Source organism: Mus caroli, unplaced genomic scaffold (assembly GCF_978045245.1).
Source record: "Mus caroli unplaced genomic scaffold, Mus_caroli_1 scaffold_5, whole genome shotgun sequence".
Taxonomy (NCBI): Eukaryota; Metazoa; Chordata; class Mammalia; order Rodentia; family Muridae; genus Mus; species Mus caroli.
The window spans coordinates 7902247-7925009 of NW_028227260.1; the positions used below are offsets into that span (position 1 = coordinate 7902247).

The 22763-nt window shown below is 41.9% G+C and overlaps 1 protein-coding gene across 2 annotated transcripts in view; it reads left to right on the plus strand.

The window, feature by feature from the left end:
- The window catches only part of Ca5b (carbonic anhydrase 5B), a 55545-nt gene extending 33279 nt beyond the window's left edge, over nt 1-22266 (plus strand). For both annotated transcript variants that reach the window (XM_021153483.3, XM_029472927.2), the window contains exons 4-8: nt 8255-8373; nt 9892-9987; nt 11964-12026; nt 13149-13304; nt 20904-22266. In XM_021153483.3, coding sequence (XP_021009142.1) covers nt 8255-8373; nt 9892-9987; nt 11964-12026; nt 13149-13304; nt 20904-21083 — 614 coding nt within the window. In that variant the 3' untranslated portion in view covers nt 21084-22266. The remainder of the gene's footprint in view (nt 1-8254; nt 8374-9891; nt 9988-11963; nt 12027-13148; nt 13305-20903) is intronic.
- Nucleotides 22267-22763: the final 497 nt, after the last annotated feature.

The following is a 22763-nucleotide window of genomic DNA, read 5'->3' on the forward strand; positions in this document are numbered from 1 at the left end:
AATTGAAGATGTGTAACTTAAAAAACATAGGCATATTTAATTGGTCTGGAAATCTCAGCTGTTCCTTTGTTTTATTTGCATTTTCTTGTAATTCTTTGGTGTTTAAATATGCTGCTCTGGCCTCTTTGGCTCCATGGACTACAAACAGACTCCTCTTCCAGTTCTCTCCCTCTCTCCCTCTCTCCCTCTCTCCCTCTCTCCCTCTCTCCCTCTCTCCCTCTCTCCCTCTCTCCCTCCCTCCCTCCCTCCCCTGATTCAGGAAGTATCTAAACCTGTTTTTCTAGACTAAAATGTTTCCATGTCCCCCCTTGCCCTGAGTAGGTGCATGTGTGTGTGTTATGTGTATAATAGTATATGCAGGTATGAGTAGTACATGTTGATATGCGTACCTGTGTACATGTATGGAGAGACCAGAAAATGACGTAGGTGTCTTTCTCTATAGCTAGCTACCTTATTCCCTGCAGGTGGAGGTCTTTCACTGAACATAGTGCTTTCATTTCAGCTAGGCTGGCCAGTCACAGTACTGGTGGGACCCTCGTCTATTTTCCAATGCTGGGGTTACAAGCGTGTGTAGCCATGCCCAGTTTCTGCATGGATGCTGGGACTTAAAACCTGGGTTCTACTTACATGCATAGCAACTCCTTTTCCCCACTGAGCCATCTTTCCACCCTCCTCTGCTTTTTTCTTTATAGTTTGACACAGCCCCATCTCCCAATCCTTGAATGTGTCACTTAACATATCTCATAGCTTCTTTTCCTTACAGATTTGTGGATTTTTTTTTCATAATTTCCCTCAAGCTCTCTAGTCTGTTCTTCCAATTTCAACTGGAAGTTCCAATTACTGCCATGTGTTAGAATTCCAGAAAATTTCAAAACAGTAAACCAAATCCCATGTTCCCTGGGACCATGCTGGAGCTCCAGTGTTATCTCTGTTGACCAGCTGTGGGTGCCTACCCCTATAATTCACTCTGGATACACCACAAAGTCCCTTCAGAGCTGAGTCCTATCACAGTTCCTGGTAGTCTTTCTTTTCTTCTGCAAGTCCTAGGGTGTTGGTCAGCCGTGAAAGCCCTTGGTAGATTTAGCATGTGGACAGATGTCATGTTGCGTTGAGTTGGGAATCTTAGGAAGCTGTTTATTGGGTTTTCTTAGTCAAATGAGTTAAGGCCAAGAGCAGTCAGAGTTAAATTGCTGTGATGTGGTTTTGTTTTGTTTTTGAGACTGGCTCTCATGTACCCGAGGGTAGCCTCCAACTTTCTATGTAGCCTTGAACTCCTGTTCTTCCAGCCTCTGCCTCTCAAGTGCTGATATTACAGTATGCCACAATTTGGCTTCAGTGGTTATTTTATTTAAGTTAGTCCTTTTCTTTTGAATTGTAGATTAAAAAAATCCTATTCTGTTCATTTGCGTGGGTTATACCAAGTAGAGACAAATGACTCGTGTTTTCCTCGCAATCGATACTCAGGGACTAGAGGACTGCCTGATTAGGATCCCTCTGTCCTGCCTCCCTGACTGAGTAGATCTGTAAGAGTTAGTCATACTGTTTGGTCATATTTGTTTGTATAAACATGCAAGAAAATTTCTAAAGAAGTTACTTACTTGCCACTTTTTTGGAGAGGACTAAAAATGTCGCCTCTTTTATAGAGTTTGATTATTATTTCCTATAGAATACCATCAGTCTCTAGTAATTGCCTGACTTTCTGTCTTCCTCTTTTTTTCCTTTCAGTGACTGACTGCCTCTTAAATTCCTGCTTATTCTTCATTGTCATTTCTTCATCCTGTTTCCAAAAAAATCCATAGCACTTAAAGAGGGACAAAATTAGAGCAACTGAACATAAAAATAAAGGAAACAATGAAAGGAAGCAAAGACATTCTAGAAATAATGAAATGCAAGAAAGTTCTAGGGAGAATATCTAGCTCATGGATTTCAAAATACTATATAAAATGAAAATGCCCTCCGATATGCTGCTGCTGCAGAGTATGTTATAAGATCTGGAGTAAAGCAGAAGAGAAGAAGCCAGGGAAGGTATGTAGCATCACACATCTTGCCAACCCTTATAGAATGCAGCCGAAGGAGGGGAAGTCATAGATGAAAACAGGGAAGAGCATTGCCCCATCACTAAACCTAGCTTCCTCCCCCAAGAAATTGCAACAGAAGAAGAAATTAAACCTAAAGCAAGAAAGAAGGGCATGATAACAAGTTCAACAACAACAACAAAACAGTGGGATGATTTCCAAAGTGGGTCTTTGGAGGGCCAAGAAGCACATGAGAGAAGACCACTAAAATCTGGGATGACAAAAGAGCCTGATCTTTTCCTGGGAGCAGGGATTGAAGTATGGGCCCCAGGTTGCCGCCATTCTCTGTTAGCCAGGCATTTTTTTTCTTTTAATTCTTATTTATTCATTGGACATAACATTAGGCTTCATAAAGATAATTTTAAAGGACATCATGTATTTTAAGCATAGGGACCCCATCCTCCCTCTGGCTACTTTTCTTCCTTGCCATTTATGTATATTTATGTGGTTTTACATATCTATAAAAATAGTATCCACAAATTAGAGAAAATGTGATTACTTGTCTTTCTGAGTCTGGCTTATTTACAGATTTATATCCACTTATTTTCCAGCAAATGACACAATTTTCTTACTCTGTGGCTGAATGTACATACACACATACATACACCTCTTAAGGAAGTTTTAATTTAGACTTTATTTATTTATTTATTTATTTTGGGGGGGGGTGAGACAGTGTTTCTCTGTGTAGCCCTGGCTGTCCTGGAACTCACTTTGTAGACCAGGCTGGCCTCTAACTCAGAAATCCGCCTGCCTCTGCCTCCCGAATGCTGGGATTACAGGCGTGCACCACCATGCCCGGCTTAGAATTTATTATTTTATGTGTATGGTTGTTTAGTCTATGTCTCTGTATTATGTGAGTTCAGTGCCTGCACAGGTCATAAGAGGGCATCAGATCTCCTGGAAGTAGAGTTACAGATGGTTATGAACCACCATGTTGGTGCTGGGAATCAAACCTTGGTCCTCTGGAAAAGCAATCAGCACTCTTAACTACTGAGCCAGCTCTCCAGCCTCGTAAGGTCTTATATGACTATCTTTGATCTATTTCAAGTTGGTTTGGGGACAAGAGTGCTTATTTGTTTGAGGTAGGGTCTCATGTAGCCTTCAATTCCTGACTCTTCTTCTCCTACCTCTTGAGTGCTAGGATTACAGGCATGCACCACCATGTCTGCTGTGGTGGTGATGTTTATACTGGGTAAAAGGATCTACTTTTATTCTTCTATGTGTGGATATTTTCCCAGCCTCATTTGTTGAAGCTATAGAGACAGTTTTTATCTAAATTTGGGTCAAAAGTGTGTGTGCCTGCGTGTGGTGTGTGTGTGTGTGTGTGTGTGTGTGTGTGTGTGTGTGTGTGTGTTGGGGAGGGGTGGGTAATAAGATCCCATTCTAGGCCTGCCAGAGTTCTTTTACAGTACCCAAAGGGGGGTGCACAAGTGTCTTTCTTGAGAATGTCTCTTCTCCTATGAGGGCTTCAGCACAGGGTCAAAATGATCCAGGCACTCAAAAGAGAAACAGGAAGAAGGCTTGACTCTTGCCTTTAAGGAGTTTGTAGTACAGTGGAAGGAGTGCTGCTACTGTACAGAAGTAAGAGCTATGACAGTGGCATATATATAGGGAAGGGGGAAAGGCATCCTGGAAGAGGTGACGCATAGGGGATCTCCATGTTACCAGAGGTGTGAAGCTGTGTGATGTTTGTAGTGTGTGTCTGTTGTAGGAAGGCAGTGGTATTGAGGCTAGTTCAAAGGTGTGGCAGGAACTGGTTAGGTAAGAGTTGTGTACAGACTGTGCGCATAGACTAGAATTCTGCACACAGCTTAGCTGTGTGTTCTGCAACTGATTTTTCTCCCAGGGCTGTAAGCAAGTATCATTATGTTTGTGTTTTCATCTCACGGTTCCTTAGGCAGAGGATTCTTTTACAAACTCACTCAAATGGCGATAGCTAGAGGCCACCTTATTTTCTTGTCCTGAAGACTTCCTCATAGGACCACTTACCACATGACAGCAGGCTCCGTCAAGCTTTGCAAACAAGCATATGAGAAAAGTCAGGGAGGGCAAGCAGGATGACAGACAATCTTTTTTGTAACCCAATCTCCAAAGAGACATCCTGTCACTTCCTCGCTTAGAAACAAGTCATGAGTCCCAGCTAACACCCAGGGGAGGGGATCATACAACTGTATGAATACCCAGGGATGGGGATGACTGGCCATCAAGTTAGAAGTTGACAGCACAGGTGGCAAGGGATGTTGCTGGGGAAGGCTTCTCCTTGGTTCTTTGCAAAGGAAAGAATTCAGGTGAAACGAAGACAGTTCAAGCACAAGCTTATTTAAGTGAAACAAAGCAAGCCATACATTCAGAACAGAATTGGGCAAACCAAGATGGACCAAAGGTCAGGTACCAGCACTGCATTGAATTTTAAAGATGTTTTAATCAATATTTATGAGGTGGATGCCATATTCATAGAAGTCAAGTGATAATTAGTCTCCTCTCAAATCCTGGTGGGCCATATGTCCCTTTTAGGGTATTTCTTCCCATGATCCTGTTAAAAGGGGGTGTCAAAACCACGGTGTGTGGCTGGAGCTATGGCTCAGTGAGTAAGAGTGCTCACTGCTATTCCAGAGGATCTGGGTTCAGTTCCCAGCATCTCCATGGTGACTCTCAGCCATCAGTAACTCCAGTTCTAGGGCATCTGATACCCTCTTCTGAACTCCATGGACAACAAGTACACATGTGATTTTATATTCATACATGCAGGCAAAGCATTCATCCATATAAAATACAAATAAGTCTTTTTCTAAAAACTCACAGTGCCAGTGATAGCATATGAAGCCTGGAGCTTGTAAGCAGACACTGCTAGTGAGCATGTTTAACAACTGACAAAGTTCATCAGCCTTTGCAAACAAGCAAGTTGGTAGAGTGGAAGCCAGTCACTTTGTTTCCTGTGGCCCGGGGTTTCTGATATATGGGAACAAACCTAACTACAGCTTAAAGAATGCTTAGCTCCAAAGGGACACTCGGAACCATAGAAAGTTGGCTCCCAATGCACAGGTCCAGTTCATTAGTTTCCTTGCATCTCTCCTCCTTCCCAACCCAGGAGACACAACTCCCAACATACAGCTGCTGTTTCCTTGGTTACGTTGTATCTGGCTCCTTGCTTACCACAGGTCTCAGTGACAGGTAGCCAACTGGTTCAAACCACAGTTCTTTTTCTTCAGAGTGCACCCTGTCAATCATATTATGTGGTAGAACACTTCTCTTCCTTGCTTCTTCCAGTTAACATAGATATGATGCTAAGCACACACTAAGGATTTTGTAAGTTACTAAGTGCCAGAAACAATGATGGTCTACTAACCTTTGTGCCCAGGGACCACTAATGTGGTTACATCTACAGACCAAGGAGCTAATGGGAATTACTAAGGCTGTCCGAGCTTGAGGGACATAGCAGCTGTGGCAAATATGTGAGTCTACTTCACTCACCCAGCATGGTGCCCAGTGAAATTGTATACCCATCATGGGCCAGGGGAGTCTCACTGTTACAAGTCAGGATGAAAATGTGTATTTTTGTATGAATTGTCCAGCTATAACTCATTTTTCCTGTTTCCATGTTTCATGTATGTGTATGGTGTGCATGGGTTTTGCTTGTTGCTTTGTGTTTGTATACTCATGGTAGCACACGCACATGTGGCAGCCTTAGGTTGATACTAGGGGTCATCCCGAATCACTCTTCCTCCCTATTGTTTGGGCTCTCAATCGAAACCACAGCCTGCTACTAATGCTGATCTTGCTTGTTCTGGGAATCTCCTGTCTATGCCACCCTAGGCTGGAATTACAGGTAGGTCACCTTGTCCACCTACCTACCTAGCATTTTACATGGGTTCTGAGAATTCAAACTCTAGTCCTCACACTTGGGTGAGAGCACTTTAAACATTGAGTTTTCTGTGTCCTGAAATGGTCTAGCTTGATCTTTGGGCATGTGAAAAATTTTTTTTGCATTTTTATTGGATATTTTCTTTATTTCAAATGTTTTCCCCTTTCCAGGTCTCCCCTTCAGAATCCCCCTATCTCCTCCCCCCTCCCCTGCCTCTTTGAAGGTGCTCCCCTACCCACTGACCTATGCCTTGGCATTCTCCTACACTGGGGTATTAGAGCACCCTCAGGCCCTAGGGCCACTCCTTCCACTGATGTCCAACAAGGCCATCATCTGCCACATATGCGGCCAAAGCCATGGGTCCCTCCTTGTGTACTCTTTGGCTGGTGGTTTAATCTCCGGAAACTCCAGGGGTCTGGCCTGTTGCTCCCACCATGGGGCTGCAAACCCCCTCAGCTCCTTCAGTCCCTTCTCCAACTCCTCCATTGGAGACCCTGTGCTCAGTCCAGTGGTTGGCTATGAGCATCCACCTCTGTATTTTTCAGGCTCTGGCAGAGCCTCTCAGGAGACAGCCATATCAGGCTCCCATCAGTAAGCACTTCCTGGCATCCACAATAGTATCCAGATTTGGTGAGGGTATATGGGATGGATCCCCAGGTGACACAGTCTCTGGATGGCCTTTCCTTCAGTCTCTGCTCCACACTTTCTCTTCATATTTGCTTCCATGAGTATTTTGTTTCCCCTTCTAAGAAGCCCTGAAGTATCCACACTTTGGTCTTCCTTCTTCTTGGGCTTCACATGACCTGTGAATTGAATCTTGGCTATTCCAAACTTTTGAGCTAATATCCACTTATCAGTGAGTGCATACCATGTAAGTTCTTTTGTGACTGAGTTACCTCACTCAGGTATTTTCAAGTTCCATCCATTTGTCTGCAAATTTCATGAAGTCATTGTTGTTAATAGCTGAGTAGTACTCCATTGTGTAAATGTACCACATTTTCTGTATCCATTCCTCTGTTGAAGGACATCTGGGTTGTTTCCAGCTTCTGGCTATTATAAATAACCCTGCTATGAACATAGTGGAGCATGTGTCCTTATTACATGTTGGAGCATATTCTGGGTATATGTCCAGGAGGGGTAGAGCTGGGTCCTCAGGTAGTACTATGTCCAATTTTCTGAGGAACTGCCAAACTGATTTCCAGAGTGGTTGTGCCAGCTTACAATCTCACCAACAATGGAGGAGTGTTCCTCTTTCTCTACATCCTTGCCAGCATCTGCTGTTCCCTGAGTTTTTGATCTTAGCCATTCTGACTGGTGTGAGGTGGAATCTCAGGGTTGTTTTGATTTGCATTTCCCTGATGACTAAGGATGTTGAACATTTCTTTAGGTGCTTCTTGGCCATTTGAGTTTTCTCAGTTGAGAATTCTCTATTTAGCTCTGTTCCCCATTTTTAAATAGGGTTATTTGGTTCTCTGGAGTCTAACTTTTGAGTTCTTTGTATATATTGGATATTAGCCCTCTATCAAATGTAGGATTGGTAAAGATCTTTTCCCAATCTGTTGGTTGCCCTTTTGTCCTATTGACAGTATTTTTTTGTTTTACAAAAGCTTTGAAATTTTATGAGGTCCCATTTGTCAATTCTTGATCTTACAGCACAAGCCATTGGATCTCTCTGAGTCTGAGGTCAGCCTTGTCTACAGAGTAAGTTCTAGGCCACCCAGGGCAACATGATGAGACCCTGTCTCAAACAACCCCCAAAGTTGAAAAGGAAGGTGTTAGTGTATAAATAAAGAAAAAGAATGGGGGCTGGTGAGATGGCTCAGTGGGTAAAGATGCTCACTGCTGAGCCTGGAACACACACATACACATGCACATGCACATGCACACACACAGTACAGTCAAATAAATGTAATCACCTTTTCTTTCCAAGAAGGAGAATGTGTGTGGTAGAACACACCTTTAAAGCTAGCACTCAGTAGGCTGAGGCAGGGTAATTCTAAGTTTGAGGGTAGGCTGGCCTAAATGAATCTTTTAAATGTTTACAATATCTTTCGTCTGCATAGTTTACTTTCATCCAATTGAATTGGATAAATACACCGAGAAATTTGCACTTTGTTCTCCACAATGCAAAACTTGAACCCAAAAACTACAGAAGCAAAAATTAGTGAAGCTGTGTAAAGTGAACTTTATATGTGTATTTACTTTGTAGAAATCAGTCTCATAAATATTTGTAGGTGATATCACATACTCCAAATTATTTAAAGGCAAGGCCCACCTTTTCCCCATGTTCCCTGAATTGCTGGATGTTTTGTTTCAGTGATTGAGGGAGGACCCCTGGAACACAACTACCGACTGAAGCAGTTTCATTTTCATTGGGGAGCCATTGATGCTTGGGGCTCTGAGCACACCGTGGACAGTAAATGCTACCCAGCAGAGGTAGGTTTCTTCTCTCTCTCTCTCTCTCTCTCTCTCTCTCTCTCTCTCTCTCTCTCTCTCTCTCTCTCTCTCTCAGTTTGTTTTGAGACAAGGTATTCTCGTTGCTTTGGCTGTCCTGGAGATCACTTTGTAGACCAAGTTGGCTTGAACTGACAGAGATTTCTCCTGCCCCTGCCTCCCCTGTGTTGCAATTAAAGGTGTTCTCCCCTGGCTTGAACAGCAGAGGTACATTTTAAAAGGTCGCAAAGGCAATGGGTGTGGAACGGTGGGGGATATTCTGAGGTTTCTAGTTCGAATAAGTTATCAGGAAGTCTCAGGTGATGCTTTAAATCTTACATAGCTTGTTCAGGGACATATTTGAGCCTTCCCATCTGAGACATGTAAAAAGTATATCCATTCTAAATAGCACACATGAAATAAACTGTAAGAGATAAAACTGAATTCTGGGCTGAAGAGATAGGTCAGCAGTTAGGAAGAGCCCTTGTACTCACTCTAACCTGAGTTCAGTTCTCAGCAGGTACCTGGTACCACAACCATTTATAACTCCAGTTCCAGGGGATCTGATGCCCTTTTATGACCTCAACAGGCAGCAGGCATATACATGATACACAGCTATAGGCAAAACACTCATCTACATTAAATAAAATAAGCTACTTAAAAATTAGAACTGAATTCTTTCTGAATTCTGAGCTAAATGCAATCATCCATGTAGCCATGGGCTACAGTAAAGCTGTAAGGCTAGATTAGTCCAAGAGGGTAAGAGTGGGAGCCTAAGTGATGGCTATGGCAAAAGACAGAGAGGGAAGCAGGAAAGGAATCAAGGGGTTCTCAAATCAAAAGGCCAAAGCACCAGGACAGATGAGCAGATGGGCTCCTTTTCAGGAGCGGGGAAAGCTCTGTAGGACCTTGAAGGGGCTCATTCGGGAGGCCAGGTGATGGTGGAAGGGAGGCTTGAGAATGCTGGGTGGAGAGTGATTGATATGGAAATGCAAGCAAGGCACAAGCAAATAGAATTTCTCCTTGCAAATAGAATTTCTCCATGCAACTTTCCCCTTAATTTAGTTCCAAATGTGATGCTAAACGTGAAAACATTTTAAGTGATCATCCCTTCAAGAAGAAATTTGTCTTTAGTTCCCATCTAATTTTCACAGGGAGAATGCATTTCTCTTAATAGAAACATCTTCTCTCTAGATGCAAATGGATTTGGGATATTAGTATTTCATGCAAATCAGGGTGGGAATGAAAAAATGTTGATCCCTCTCTGCAAAGTTCTTGACTATGTGAATTTTATAATTTTTCTCCGCTAACAAATCCTCTTCTTCCAAAGTAATATTGCCACAACGTCTTCTTCAAATTCTTTATGTTGTTCTTATTTCACACCAGACTGTCATATACATCTCAGTGGATGTATTTCGGGTGATGAAACAAGAGTAAATGTTTCATGTTGGACGGGGCTGTCATTTATTTTGGACCAATCCTACATGGTCATGCATAAACCCACTTTTACTTCTGTTTCAGCTGCACTTGGTACATTGGAATGCAGTCAAATTTGAATGTTTTGAGGATGCAGCACTGGAAGAAAATGGCTTGGCTGTGATAGGTGTATTTTTAAAGGTAAAAACAAAAATTCAAGCTGGGTGTGGCAGTGCACCCATAGTTCCAGCACTCGGGAGGCAAAGGCAGGCAGATCTCTGTGAGTTCCAGGCTAGCCTGGTCTACGTAATGAGTTCTGGGACAGCTAGGACTATAGAGAGAGACCCTGTCCCAAACAAACAAACAAACAAACAAACAACTCATTTTACTAAGTTCAAATGATACATTGTATCACTGAAAAGATAGAACATTATAACTTATTTATTTGAAAATAATTTAGAATTTAAAGGAAAAGAGTTCTGTAGAGATTGTGTAGTGGTTAAGAATATGTGCTATTAATGTAGAGGAGCCAGTTCAGTTCCCAGCACACACATTCTCCAACTTATGACTGCCTGTAACTTCAGCTCCAGGGGTATCAAAGGCCTTCATTCATATGTGCACTAACTTCACACAAACACACACACACACACACATACACACACACACTAAGAATAATGAAATAAATCTTTTTCAACAGAGAACATTGGGCTAGGTATAGTAGCACATGACTTTAATTCTCAGCACTTGGGAGGCAGAGGTGGGTGACTCTGTGAGTTCAAGGACAGCCTGGCCTACAGAGCCAAATTCAGAACATCGAGAACAAAAACAGAGAGATCCTGACTCAAAAAAGAACATTGAGATCAATAGGAAAGAGGAGGAGGAAGGGGGGAGAGAAATGGATATAATTCAAGTATATGATATGTGTATATGGAAATATTGCAATAAAATTCATTATTATATATTAGTATTTAAAAAGGATTATTAGTACCAGGCCATGTGTGGTGTCACACTCCTTTAATTTCAGTACTCAGGAGGCATAGGTAGGTGGATCTCTGTGAGTTTGAGGGCAGCCAGGAGTGCATAGTGAGACTCTTAAGTGTGTATGTGTGTTTTACATGTATATGGTAAAAATGAGCAGTTGTTAAAATAAAAAACTCTTATGAATATATTTCTTTTTAAAATTTTTTAAAACAAATTATTTATTATATATGAGTACACTGTAACTGTCTTCAGACACACCAGAAGAGGGCATCTGATCCCATTACAGATGGCTGTGAGCCACCATATAGGTGCTGGGAATTGAACTCAGGACCTCTGGAAGAGCAGTCACTGCTCTTAACCTCTGAGTCATCTCTCCAGCCCATGAATGTGTTTCAAATGGCATAAAATGTAGCCCAGGGCCAGAGAGATGGCTCAGCAGTTTAGTGCTTGCTGATCTTGTAGAAGACTGCTATTCAGTTCCCAGCGTGGACATCAGACTACTCACGACTGCTGTAACTCCAGCTTCAGTGGCTTTAACAGTACTTTCTGACCTCCATGAGCATCTGCCCACACATGTACATATATACATGTACATGTACATATCCCTACACATACATACAAAAAAAATAAAATCAATCTTTAAAAATAACACACAGCTGAACACAGTGGACACAGTCCACATGAGACAAGTGAGCACTGGAAATGGGCTTCACTCGGGAGGTTGAGACAGGAGGATCAAGAGGTTGAGACCAGCCCAGGCTATAAGGTAAGACCCTGTCTTGGGGGAGGGAGTTGCTCTTCTAGAGGATCTGGGTTTGATTCCTAGCACCCACGTGGCAGTTCACATCTGTCTATAACTCCAGTTCCAGAGCTTCTGACACCCTCACACACACATACATATATGCAGGCAAAACACTGATGAACATAAAATAAAGATAATTTTTAAAACACTAAAAGAGAAGGCACTTTTCTCTAGACACACCAGTCTTGTCAGCAAACTGCCTGTTCATTTTGTTCTAAGTCTAATTTAATTTAGTGATGTTTATAATATTTGTAATTACCAGCTGAAATATAGTTGCAGTCCTGCAGTTTGTTTATATGTAACCTCCAGGTGGTTAATTTTGATTCACATTCTAGCTGAATGTCTACAGTGAGGTGGCCATTGTGTGTAATAGTTCTTTTTTTTTTTTCTTTAGCTAGGTAAACATCATAAAGAACTACAGAAATTGGTGGACACTTTGCCATCAATTAAGCACAAGGTAATTATCCCCTTGCATCACTTGAAGTACATTTTATATTTGGATCTCAGAGGAGACAACACACTTTGAAGCAGGAAGATGGATTAAATGGACGGTATTCAGGTCTCTTTCAACAGTGCTGCAGGAGACCTGGCAGAGCTGATGGTGTACTGATGATAATTGGCTTGTGGTTAAGACCCACAATTGGCACAAGAAGAATTGCTTTAGTGGAGCTTTCTGGGTTTGCTGAGCAGTTGCTGAGTGAGGCACCCACTCTGTCCCTGATACCAGCTCCTTCTCTATCTTTGTAGAAACACTCTGACCATTTTTTTCCCTAAAAGTTTCATAATGAGACTTAACTTGTCTAGAAGCAAAGAACCCCATATGCCTTGTCCAGCTCCCCAGATGAATTACTCAATATTCAGAATCCCTTAGGGGCTGCTTCCAGAAATCAGTACAGCGTTCCTCTATTCTCCGTCTTTACTCCCCTCCCTCCCTCTCCCCCTCCCTTCTCCCCTCCCTCTCCCCCTCCCTTCTCCCCTCCGTCTCCCCCTCCCTCCTGCCCTCCCTCTCCCTCCTTTTCTCCCTTTCCCCTCCCTCCTTTCCTCTCTCCCTTCCTCCCTCCCTGTCTCCCTTTTTTTCTCTTTCTCCTTTGTCCAAGATTCTGGCATTCACTTCCTTCTTTCCTTCCTTTCTCCCTCCCTTTCTCTATCACTGCCCTGCTTGGGATGCTGTGCTTGAGCACGCCTGGCAAGCTGTCTACCACTGAGCTACACCCTCAGCTCTGTGCTAGTTTTAAAAGGACAAATCTGTATTCATTTCTCTTGAAGAAGAGAAGCCTCTCTGTTTATTACCAGCCACTACCTAATACCCCCAAGACAAAGAAGACTTTTTTTTTTTAAAAAAAAAATCTGTTTTCCTAGAGAAAACTGTCAGAAATGCACAGCGTGATTTTGTATTAAGTAGTGATGTCTCTGAAATTGCCTTAACCTCCCCTTGACCTCCCCTAGAGCTTAAGCTCCCTTAACTTCCCCTGGACCATTTTTGGTCCCTGTACACTCTAGGAGAATCACTACCTCACCTTCTGATACCTGAGTAACTTTCACCATAGCTAGTAACTCAGGAACTCCTTCTCTTGGACAGGACACCCTGGTGGAATTTGGATCATTTGACCCTTCCTGTCTGATGCCTACTTGCCCAGATTACTGGACCTACTCTGGGTCTCTCACTACGCCGCCCCTCTCAGAGTCTGTTACCTGGATCATTAAGAAGCAGCCCGTTGAGGTTGACCGTGACCAGGTATTACATTTTCCATCTGAGGAATGCTAATCTGCCTGTTCAAGCTGGGCTCAAATCATGACATCATTCTTGTTTGCTAACTTGCTTATTTCTTGTGGGAGAAGTGGGGTCTCATGTAACCTAGGCTGGCCTGGAACTGTACGTGAGAGATTTGTGTGCTCGTTTTATTGTTTTGTGGTGGTAGGGATTGAACTCGGGGCCTTGCATACACGAGACAAGCATTTGGGACTCTATCCCCAGTCTTAATCAGGAAAAAGAATGAAAGCATAGAAGGACATATGGTACTTGCTTCTCCATTTCCTTAAGAATTGTGTGCTTCTCTATTTCAATTCAAGGCCCAAGATAAAGAGACTCTTAACAATGATGGTGAGGAAATTTTAATATTTCTTCATAATAAATAATAAAACTATGGTCTAATATGTCCTTAGTAAATTGGTTGAAGTGATCAATTCTATACCTATATCTATAACACAGTCTTATTTAATTTACCACTGAAGCACAATAATATTTGCTCATGGGCTTGGGATCTAGCTTAGTCCCAATTCAATTCACAGCAACCCCTGCCCAAACACACATGTCAAACAGATAGTTCCTAATATTTTCTCATACTTGCTATGTGGGATGTATATTGATTTCAAAGCATTGTCACAAGAAGCAAGCCAAACTTTCCAAGCTCTTTTTTTTTGAAGCCGAGCTAACTCGGCATCATGACTCTGATGTCCCTAGCAAAGTGAACTTTAGACTGATAGATACATAAGGAAAAAAGAAGGTGAACTAGAACATTAGAAACAGAGCCCAGCACTGTTATAGCAGAAGCAGAAGGATGCTTGTAACTGTTCATTGCTTTTTCTCTTTTGGGTTTCTGAGAAAGGGCTTCTCTCTGTAGCCCTGGCTGTCCTGGAACTTGTTATGTAGACCAGGCTGGTCTGGAACTTACAGAATCCCCCTACCTCTGCCTCTGCCTCTGCCTCTGGAAACCTGGGATGAAAGGTATACATCACCACCACCCAGCTTCAGTTTTGTCCTTAATATTTTTAAATAAAATACAGATGAATAGAGACTTCCTTAACATGGCCAAATGATCTTCATTCAAAAGTTTGTACAGGAGCTAGGGAGGTGGCTCAGCAATTACTGCACTTGCTGCTCTTCCAGAGAAGACAGTTGTTCAGATCCAAGCACCCATGTCACGTAGTGTACAGCCACCTGTAACTTCAGCTCCAGGGGATCCCACGCCCTCTTCTGGTCTCCATAGACCACACACACACACACACACACACACACACACACACACACACTTTTTCTCATAAACAAAAAGTAAAATAAGTATTTTTTAAGTAAATACAGTCATCCATTGGTAGCTGTGGAAGACTTGGTCCAGAACCCCAAATATGCAAGATATGCACCTGCTCAAGTACCCTATCTGGAATTGCATCTATATTTTATACATCTTCTAATATACTTTAAATCACATCTATATTACTCTTTATATAATCTTCCAATACACTTTAAATCACATCTACATTACATTTTAAGATATATTGCCCTACAGTGTAAATGCTATGGAAATAATTTTCCTACTATATTGGTTAGGGAATAATGACAAGAAAAATATCTGTACATGTTTAATAGAAGCAGTTTTCTGGCTGACTTAGACTTCACTATATAGATCAAGCTGTCGTTGGGATCACAATGTCTTCCTGCTTCTACCTCCTGAGTGCCAGCAGCATTTTTCTAATATTTATGTGTAAACCAAGGATACAGAGTACCAATAATTGTGTTTAATGGAGAAGTGCTTTTGTGGGTCTCATGTGGCCTCCAACTCACTGTGTAGCTAAAGATGACTTTGAAGTCTTGATCTTCCCACCTTCCCAAATGATGGGATTATAGGTATGTTCTAACAAGCCCACTGGAAATAACTATTACCATATTAAATGATATATTAAATTATATTCTAGAATTAGCTATGTGTTGTGCATGCCTACAGTCTTATCTACTTATAAGGCTCAGGCAGAAGAACTACTTGAGTCTAGCTATTCAAAAGTAGGCTGAGCAATATACCAATCCCCTCTCTTAAAAAATATGTTATAGAGCTGGGTGTGGTGGCACATGCCTTTAATCCCTGTCTCAAAAACCAGAAACAAAAATAAGTTATAGAAATTGTCAATATGATCAGATCAGAAAATAAAACTAAATGAGGAAAAGTTTAGAAAATAGCACAAAATAAGGTAACTTAGAAATTGGTGGGGTATAATATTAATATATAGTCATATATCAAATACATGTCAGAGATATGATACAAAGATATAATGGAAGAAAGTTCTAGATATGATCAGAATAAAACTATAAAATACCTTTGAGTAGTTTTAACAAGAAGTATTAACAATAAAATGTAAATCTTCCAGGATACTGAAGATGACTTAATTAAATTAAATTCATACTCTATTCCTGGCTTGGAAGATATCATAAAGATGTCAGTTTTTCTTGTATTTTCCATGAATTGTTTATTCTCCACAATTTAATGTACCGCCAATAAATATGCCAATAGGGTTTAAAGTAAATAAATCACATTTATACCATTTAATTCTGTTTATTTTTATTTTATGTACATGACTGTTTGCCTTCATGCATGTGAACATACCTCATGTGAGCCTAGTGTCCAAGGAAACTGGAACTGGGGTTAGGGATGGTTCAGAGCCTAAATGTGGGTGCTGGGAACCAAACTCAGGTCCTCTGCAGCAAGTGCTCTTAACCACTGGACCATCTCTTCAATATTTATTCTGTTTTTAACTGTGTGTATGTGTGCACACATATGTGTGATGGTGCTCCCAGGTGCTCCCAGAAGTCAGACAAAGGCTGTCAGATAGAGTTGAGCCTGAACTAGAGGCTGTTATGAGTTGCTCAGAATGGGTCCTGGGAACCAGACTTGGCTCTTCTGTAAGAATAGCAAGCACCCTTAACTACTGAACCATCTCTCCAGCCCCCCAGACATAAATCTGAGTCAGAAAATATGCATAAATAGTAATGGTGATTTCTAAAAGAGCAAAAAAGGAGTGATTAGTTATATAAAAAAAAGTTATAAAGCTTCAAGAACTAAATGCCCTGGTACTGGCACAGAAATAACAAAAGAAAAAAGAAAAATCAAGAAAAGTGTTTAGAAACAGAGACACAAAGACAATGAGAGAGAGAGAGACAGAGACAGAGACACAGAGACAAAGAGACAGAGAGACAGAGACAGAGAGAGAGGGAAGAGGGGAGAGGAGAGAAAGAATGGGGAGAGAAAGGAAGAAGGAGGAGGGGAAAAATGGGGACGAATTAAAATGGCTTCTCTTGAGCCAGGTGTCTTGTGCTCCTCTGATTATGGAAGCTGAGAAGGCTTCTGGTTTGCTGTCTTATAACCTGAAGTTTACCCGAGAGGTGACCTCAAAGGCCTGAGAGCTGGAAAGCCAGTGCTGTGTGTTCTGACCTTGGCTTTAAGGTCTGAGAACTAGGGGCTCCCAGAGCTGATGTGGGCTCAGGTCAAAAGCAGTCAAGCCAGACACGGTGGGGCCTGTAAAGCATAGGAAAGGAGACAGAACAATCAGAAAACAAGCTGCAACCAAAAAGCATCAGGTTATCCCTCTCTTGTGACAGGATTAAGGCAGAGGAATGTTCATTACAACACCAACTGAAATGGCCTATTTGGGACTAAGCTGTTAAATTTCACTAATCACTGTTCCTCAGAAAGGCAGATAAACAGTTTTGTTTCCCCTTGGTGAAATGTAAGTCTAGTAGGACTCCAACTCCATCTTTCTTTCTTGTTCTGAGACCGGGTCTCATTATGCATATATCCCTGGCTGACCTGGGACTCCCTGTGTAGACCAGGCTGGTCTCAACTTCCAGAGATCTGCTTGCCTTTGCCTCTCAAGTGCTACGATTGAGGAGCCACCCTCTCCCCCTGGCTCCTGCATCTTCATTTTTATGTTGGTCTATTGGAACTTCAGGCAGGAACTTAATCCAAACCAGTAGGTTCTCTAATTCCATACAAACTAGGTACGGTGGTACAGCCTATTAATACCAGAGCTTGGGAGATAGCCATCAGAAGATCGGGTATTCAAGGCCACCTTCAGTTACATAGCAGTTCAAGGCCAGCCTAGGCTATTTAAGATTCTTTCTCAAAACAAACCAGAAACCAGTCAGCAGAGAGCAAAGTGGACCCTCTACTTTTTGGTTCTCTTCGGGTTCTCCACAGTGGCTGACACGCTCTCATAAAAGAAGCCCATCTGCTTCACTCAGTCCCCAATCCAAATCCTAACCTCTTCAGGGAAGCACTCTCACAGACGCACTCAGAAATAACAGTTAACCAGCAATCTGCACACCCTCACTCTAGCTGATCGAGAAAAGTAGCCTTGGCAAGAAGAAAGTAGTAAGTTTCAAAATGTGTCCAACCACATGTGAGAATTTACAATGAAGAGAGCATCTCAGCTCAGTGAGGACAAAGGACAGGACATTCTATAAAATGTGGTAAGGACGATGCCTGGTGGTAAAAGGGGAGTTGGATTTAGCATTCAAACTTTATACAGAAACGTGCAAATATAGCCCAGTCGGAGCTAGGGATACAGCTATGTGGTAAACTGCTTACTGAGCGTATATGAGGCCCCCACATTGAACCCTCAGCACTGCAAAACAGAAGCCACCCTTTGTCTGGCTTCTGGGAGTAGCCACACACTGCAAAACAGGAAAGCACCATAAAAAACCAGCACAGGGAGATCCTTTCATAGTGCCAAATGAATGGAGCTCTTTTAACTGTAAAAGAAAACCGGAGGTCTGAAGGAACGCAGGTAGTTTATAAGACTACATTTAAACATTTCTTTATGATCGAACTTACAAACAAATCACAGAGAAATGAGAGAGTCCAGAGCTGGACTGCTCATAAGCCTAGCCTTTGTAACCTACACATTCAGTCTGCCATACTGCTGTCCTTCATATTTTTTGTTTGTTTGTTTGTTTTTGTTTGTTTTGTTTTTGTTTTTGAGAGAGTTTCTCTATGTAAAGTGCTAGGATTAAAGGTATACACCACTATGCCTGGTTTACCCTTCATGTTTAAAAATTGATATAACATTGAAAGGTAAGCCAGAGGATCAGTGGCTTAAATAAGGAATGTTCAATAAAATTTTAACATAGTAAGGGAAGAATTTATTTTATTTTTAACAGCTTACAATCCTTCATTCAGAGAAGTCAGGAAGGAGAGATAGTTCAGTGGTTAAGAGCGCTGTCTGTTCTTCTACAGGTCCTGAGTTCAATTCCTACCAACCACATGGTGACTTACAACTATCTATAATGAGATCTAGCGCCCTCTTCTGGCAAGCAGGTGTTCGTGTACACAGAACACTAACATACATAAAATACATAAGCAAATCTTTAAGGGGAAAAAAAAAGTCAGGAAGGAGGGAGAGACATTTCCTTAGCAACATAGCCTACTGGTAAGGTGCCCACCCTCCTGTAAGTGACCCTAAAGAAACTCATTGGGTCATATAATATTAGATTTTGGGAGCATAGAGTAATGCGACAGGAGGCAGAAAGGAGACCAGAGTTTGACCTCAGCAGAGGAGATGTTTATTTCAAACAGCAAAAGGCAAGCCCTTCCCCACAGGATAGAGGTCCTGTGTAGGGGGATGGGTGGTAAGCTTGGGAATGAGGAAGTTGACATGGCTTTGGGGAGGGCTATGTGTGGTCTGTAGACATTCCTTTCTGAATTCATTTGCCCAAACCAGATTATCTTGGGAGAGATACTGTCCCATCAAATAGATCTTCTCTCTGTGTGTGTCTGATAAGGGTGAGCAAGGCCATCTGGAATTTCATGGAAACCCTGTTTTATATCCAGGCCCTTGGTCATTCCAGACCCTGAAGCATAGGAAGAAGTGGGGACAGGGCCACCAATTCTGTCTTAACTGTTTTGTGCTTGAGGGCTCATTATAAGTGAGAGAGAAAGGGTTTTTGTTTTAAATCAAAGTATCTTGATTGTTCATGAGTGGATATTGGCTTTGTGGGATCATCTGCTTCCAGGACTTGAGGGGTTGGTGGTCGTTAGTCAGGAGCTGAGTGATAGTTGACATAGGGCTTAAACTCATTGCTGCAACAGATGAGGGAGGAATTTTAAAACATAGAGACCAAAAATAGAGCTAGACCTATCAAGATTAGGGGCCCAATAAAAGGGGTTATCCTTGTCCCCCAAGTACCCTCCAAACCTGTCCAGCCTGATGGGTGGGATCTGCCTTGTGAGTCTATTCTTTCTTTTAGCTTTCTGGCATTGTTCTTTATGACACCTGAGAAATTCATGTAGAAACAATATTCCTTCACTTACACAGCACACATTTCTCCCTTCTTTGCCAGAATGAGATCTAATCCTCATCTACTTTGTAATACCATGGCTGCCAAGAAGTCTAACTGAGTCTGGAGTGGTTTTTTGTTTGTTTGTTTGTTTTTAAAGTTTTATTTATGTATTTTGTCTGCATGAATGTCCTGCACACCGGAATCGGGCATTGGACCCCAGGGAACTATGATTATAGGCAGTTATGAGCTGTCATGTGGGTGCTGGGAATTGAACTCAGGACCTCTGGAAGAGCACCCACTGCTTTTAGCCACTGAGTCATATCTTCAACCCCAACTCTAGAGTTTTTTGATGCTGTTCCTGTACCAATGTCAGATCAGCCTTGATTTTTCGAGCGAGTTGGTTGTGTTGAACTTGTTGGAGTGCAATGGTCATTGCTCAGAGGCTCAGAGTCCCTGCCATGGTTGCTTTCAATGTCATCCCTTTTGGTTGTAATAGGTGTGGGCTGGCGGTTTATTTCAAAAAGGATCAGTAGGTGGAAGGAGAGGATAATGGGGATGGGGGGAAGCAATGAGTAGGATCAAAATATATTACAAGTAAGAAAATTTCATAATGAGACCCATTATAGTATATAACTAATATATGCTAATAAAACATTGAAAATGTTATCTGACATTTATAATCTTAATCACTGGCCATTTTAGCACTCAGCATTATTAATTATTTGGGCAAATCCTTCTGATTTTGTAATATACATAAGTTTATGACAAACTGGAATCATTTGTATGTATCATTTTTCTAGTATTTTCTCTCCACCTACATACCTCAGAATCAAGGAGATGCTGTAACTCACCTTTGGCAAACAGCTAATTAATATGTTGGGACAAGGGCCTTTGTCCCTAATCTTCAGATTCTAAAAGCTTGGCCTTTTGACCACTTCCTGCTGCTGTCATACAACCATGCCAGCAACATGGCATTTAACCCCTTATCAAGGGGTGAAGAGAGCGTTCTCAGAAATAAGTTCTCTTTCTGAATCCAATTTGACACAAAGGGTTGTAGAATTATAGAAATGAAAGCAAACTAAGTGTGGTGCGGTGCATAGCTATAATCCCGTTATTTAGGAAACAGAAGGAGGTGGCTCTCCAGGAGTGGGAAGCCAACCTGGTTTATATAATGAGTTCTAAGGGTTACACAGTGAGACTCATGACAAACAAACAAACAAAAAAGGAAAGAATTTATCCATATACTAAAGCTTGTTTCTGATTGTTATTCGTAATGTTTTCTGTTTCTAGCTTGAGCAGTTTCGGACCCTGCTTTTTACTTCTGAGGGAGAGAAAGAGAAAAGAATGGTGGACAACTTCCGCCCTCTTCAGCCACTGATGAATCGCACCGTCCGCTCATCCTTCCGCCATGACTATGTGCTCAATATACAAGTGAAGCCCGAGCCAACAGCCAGCGAAGTCACCCCCTAAGACAGCATACTTCAGCAGCATCTACGTTTAATGACTCATAGCTTAAAATTTTAACTAGATTATTTTAAAACACAGCATTTAATAATACTTATATGTATACATTTCTATTTTTTTCCTTCCTTTTTTGGGTAACATTTCAAAATTCCTACTCTTGTAAAGCAAAGACCGGGAGACAAATGAAGAAAAACAAAAACCTGTACCCAAATAACGTCAAGTTACCTGAGGTCACCCTTTCTTTTTCTTTCTTTCTTTTTTTTTTTTTTTTTTTGGAGTCAGGGTTTCTCTGTATAGTCTTGGCTAGCCTGGAACTCACTTTGTAGACCAGACTGGCCTCGAACTCAGAAATCCACCTGCCTCTGCCTCCCAAGTGCTAGGATTAAAGGCGTGTGCCACCACGCCCGGCAGATTTACTTATTATTATATGTAAGTATGATGTAGCTGTCTTTAGACACACCAGAAGAGGTTGTCAGATCTCATTATGGATGGTTGTGAGGCACCATGTGGTTGCTGGGAATTGAACTCAGAACTTTCAGAAGAGCAGTCAGTGCTCTTAACTGCTGAGCCATCTCACCAGTCCAGAGGTCATCCTTTCTTATGACAGGGTTAAGGCAGAGGAATCTGCCCGGTGGTGGTGGTGGTGGTAGTGGTGCACACCTTTAGTCCCAGCACTTGGGAGGCAGAGACAGGTGGATTTCTGAGTTCGAGGCCAGCCTGGTCTACAAAGTGAGTTCCAGGACAGCCAGGGCTATACAGAGAAACCCTGTCTTGGTGGGAGGGGGGTTAAGGGCAGAGGAATCTTCATTAACTGTTAAATCTCTCTAATCTATTTGTCAGACAGTCAAAAAGACAGTTTAGTTTCCTTTTGGTTAAATGGGGGCTTAATATGAGTGCCTGATCTTGATCTTTCTGTTTGGGTCGAATTCAGGAGCTTAACTCACAACAAGAGGTTCTTGTGAATTTGACTTAAAAATGCCTCCCTTTTGTTCAAACTGGTGAATTGTCTCACCTTTCATTGTTGGTCAAGTTCTTAGCTACCATCATTTGGAGGTGAATGGCTCTCAAACTTTAGGTGTAAACTTCCTGGTTTTAGAGTATTTCATGTCTTTTTTAAAAGAGAAGGTCTCATCTGTGTAGCCCTGGCTGTCCTGGAAATCACTATGTAAACCAGTCTAGAATTGAACTCACAGAAGTCTGTCTGTCTTTGCCTCCCAAGTGCTGGGAATAAAGGCTTGTGCCACCAAGGCCAGCCTTCATTATATTTGCTCTTTGACTGATAATAATATGTGTCATTGGAATATTAACAGAACATTCAAGTTACACTTATAGCAACCTGTTAGTAATTGTGTTTTTATATCTGAAATTGTGTGTGTGTGTGTGTGTGTGTGTGTGTGTGTGTGTGTGTGTGCGTTTTGAGACAGTGTCCCACTCTGTAGTCCAGGCTGGCCTGGAACTCATACTAATACTTTTGTCTCATTCTCTCAAGTGTACAAGGCACCACACTCAAGCATTATATTTGACTTATTTGGCTATCATTTTTATTTTTGAAACAAGGGACTCTTTAGCTCAGGCTGTATTAGAATGTACTGTGTAACAGTAGCTGGTTTGAAGCTTCTCACTCTCCTGCGTCCACTTCCCAACTGCTAGGATTACAAGTGTGTGTCACTCCACTCAGCTTCAGCT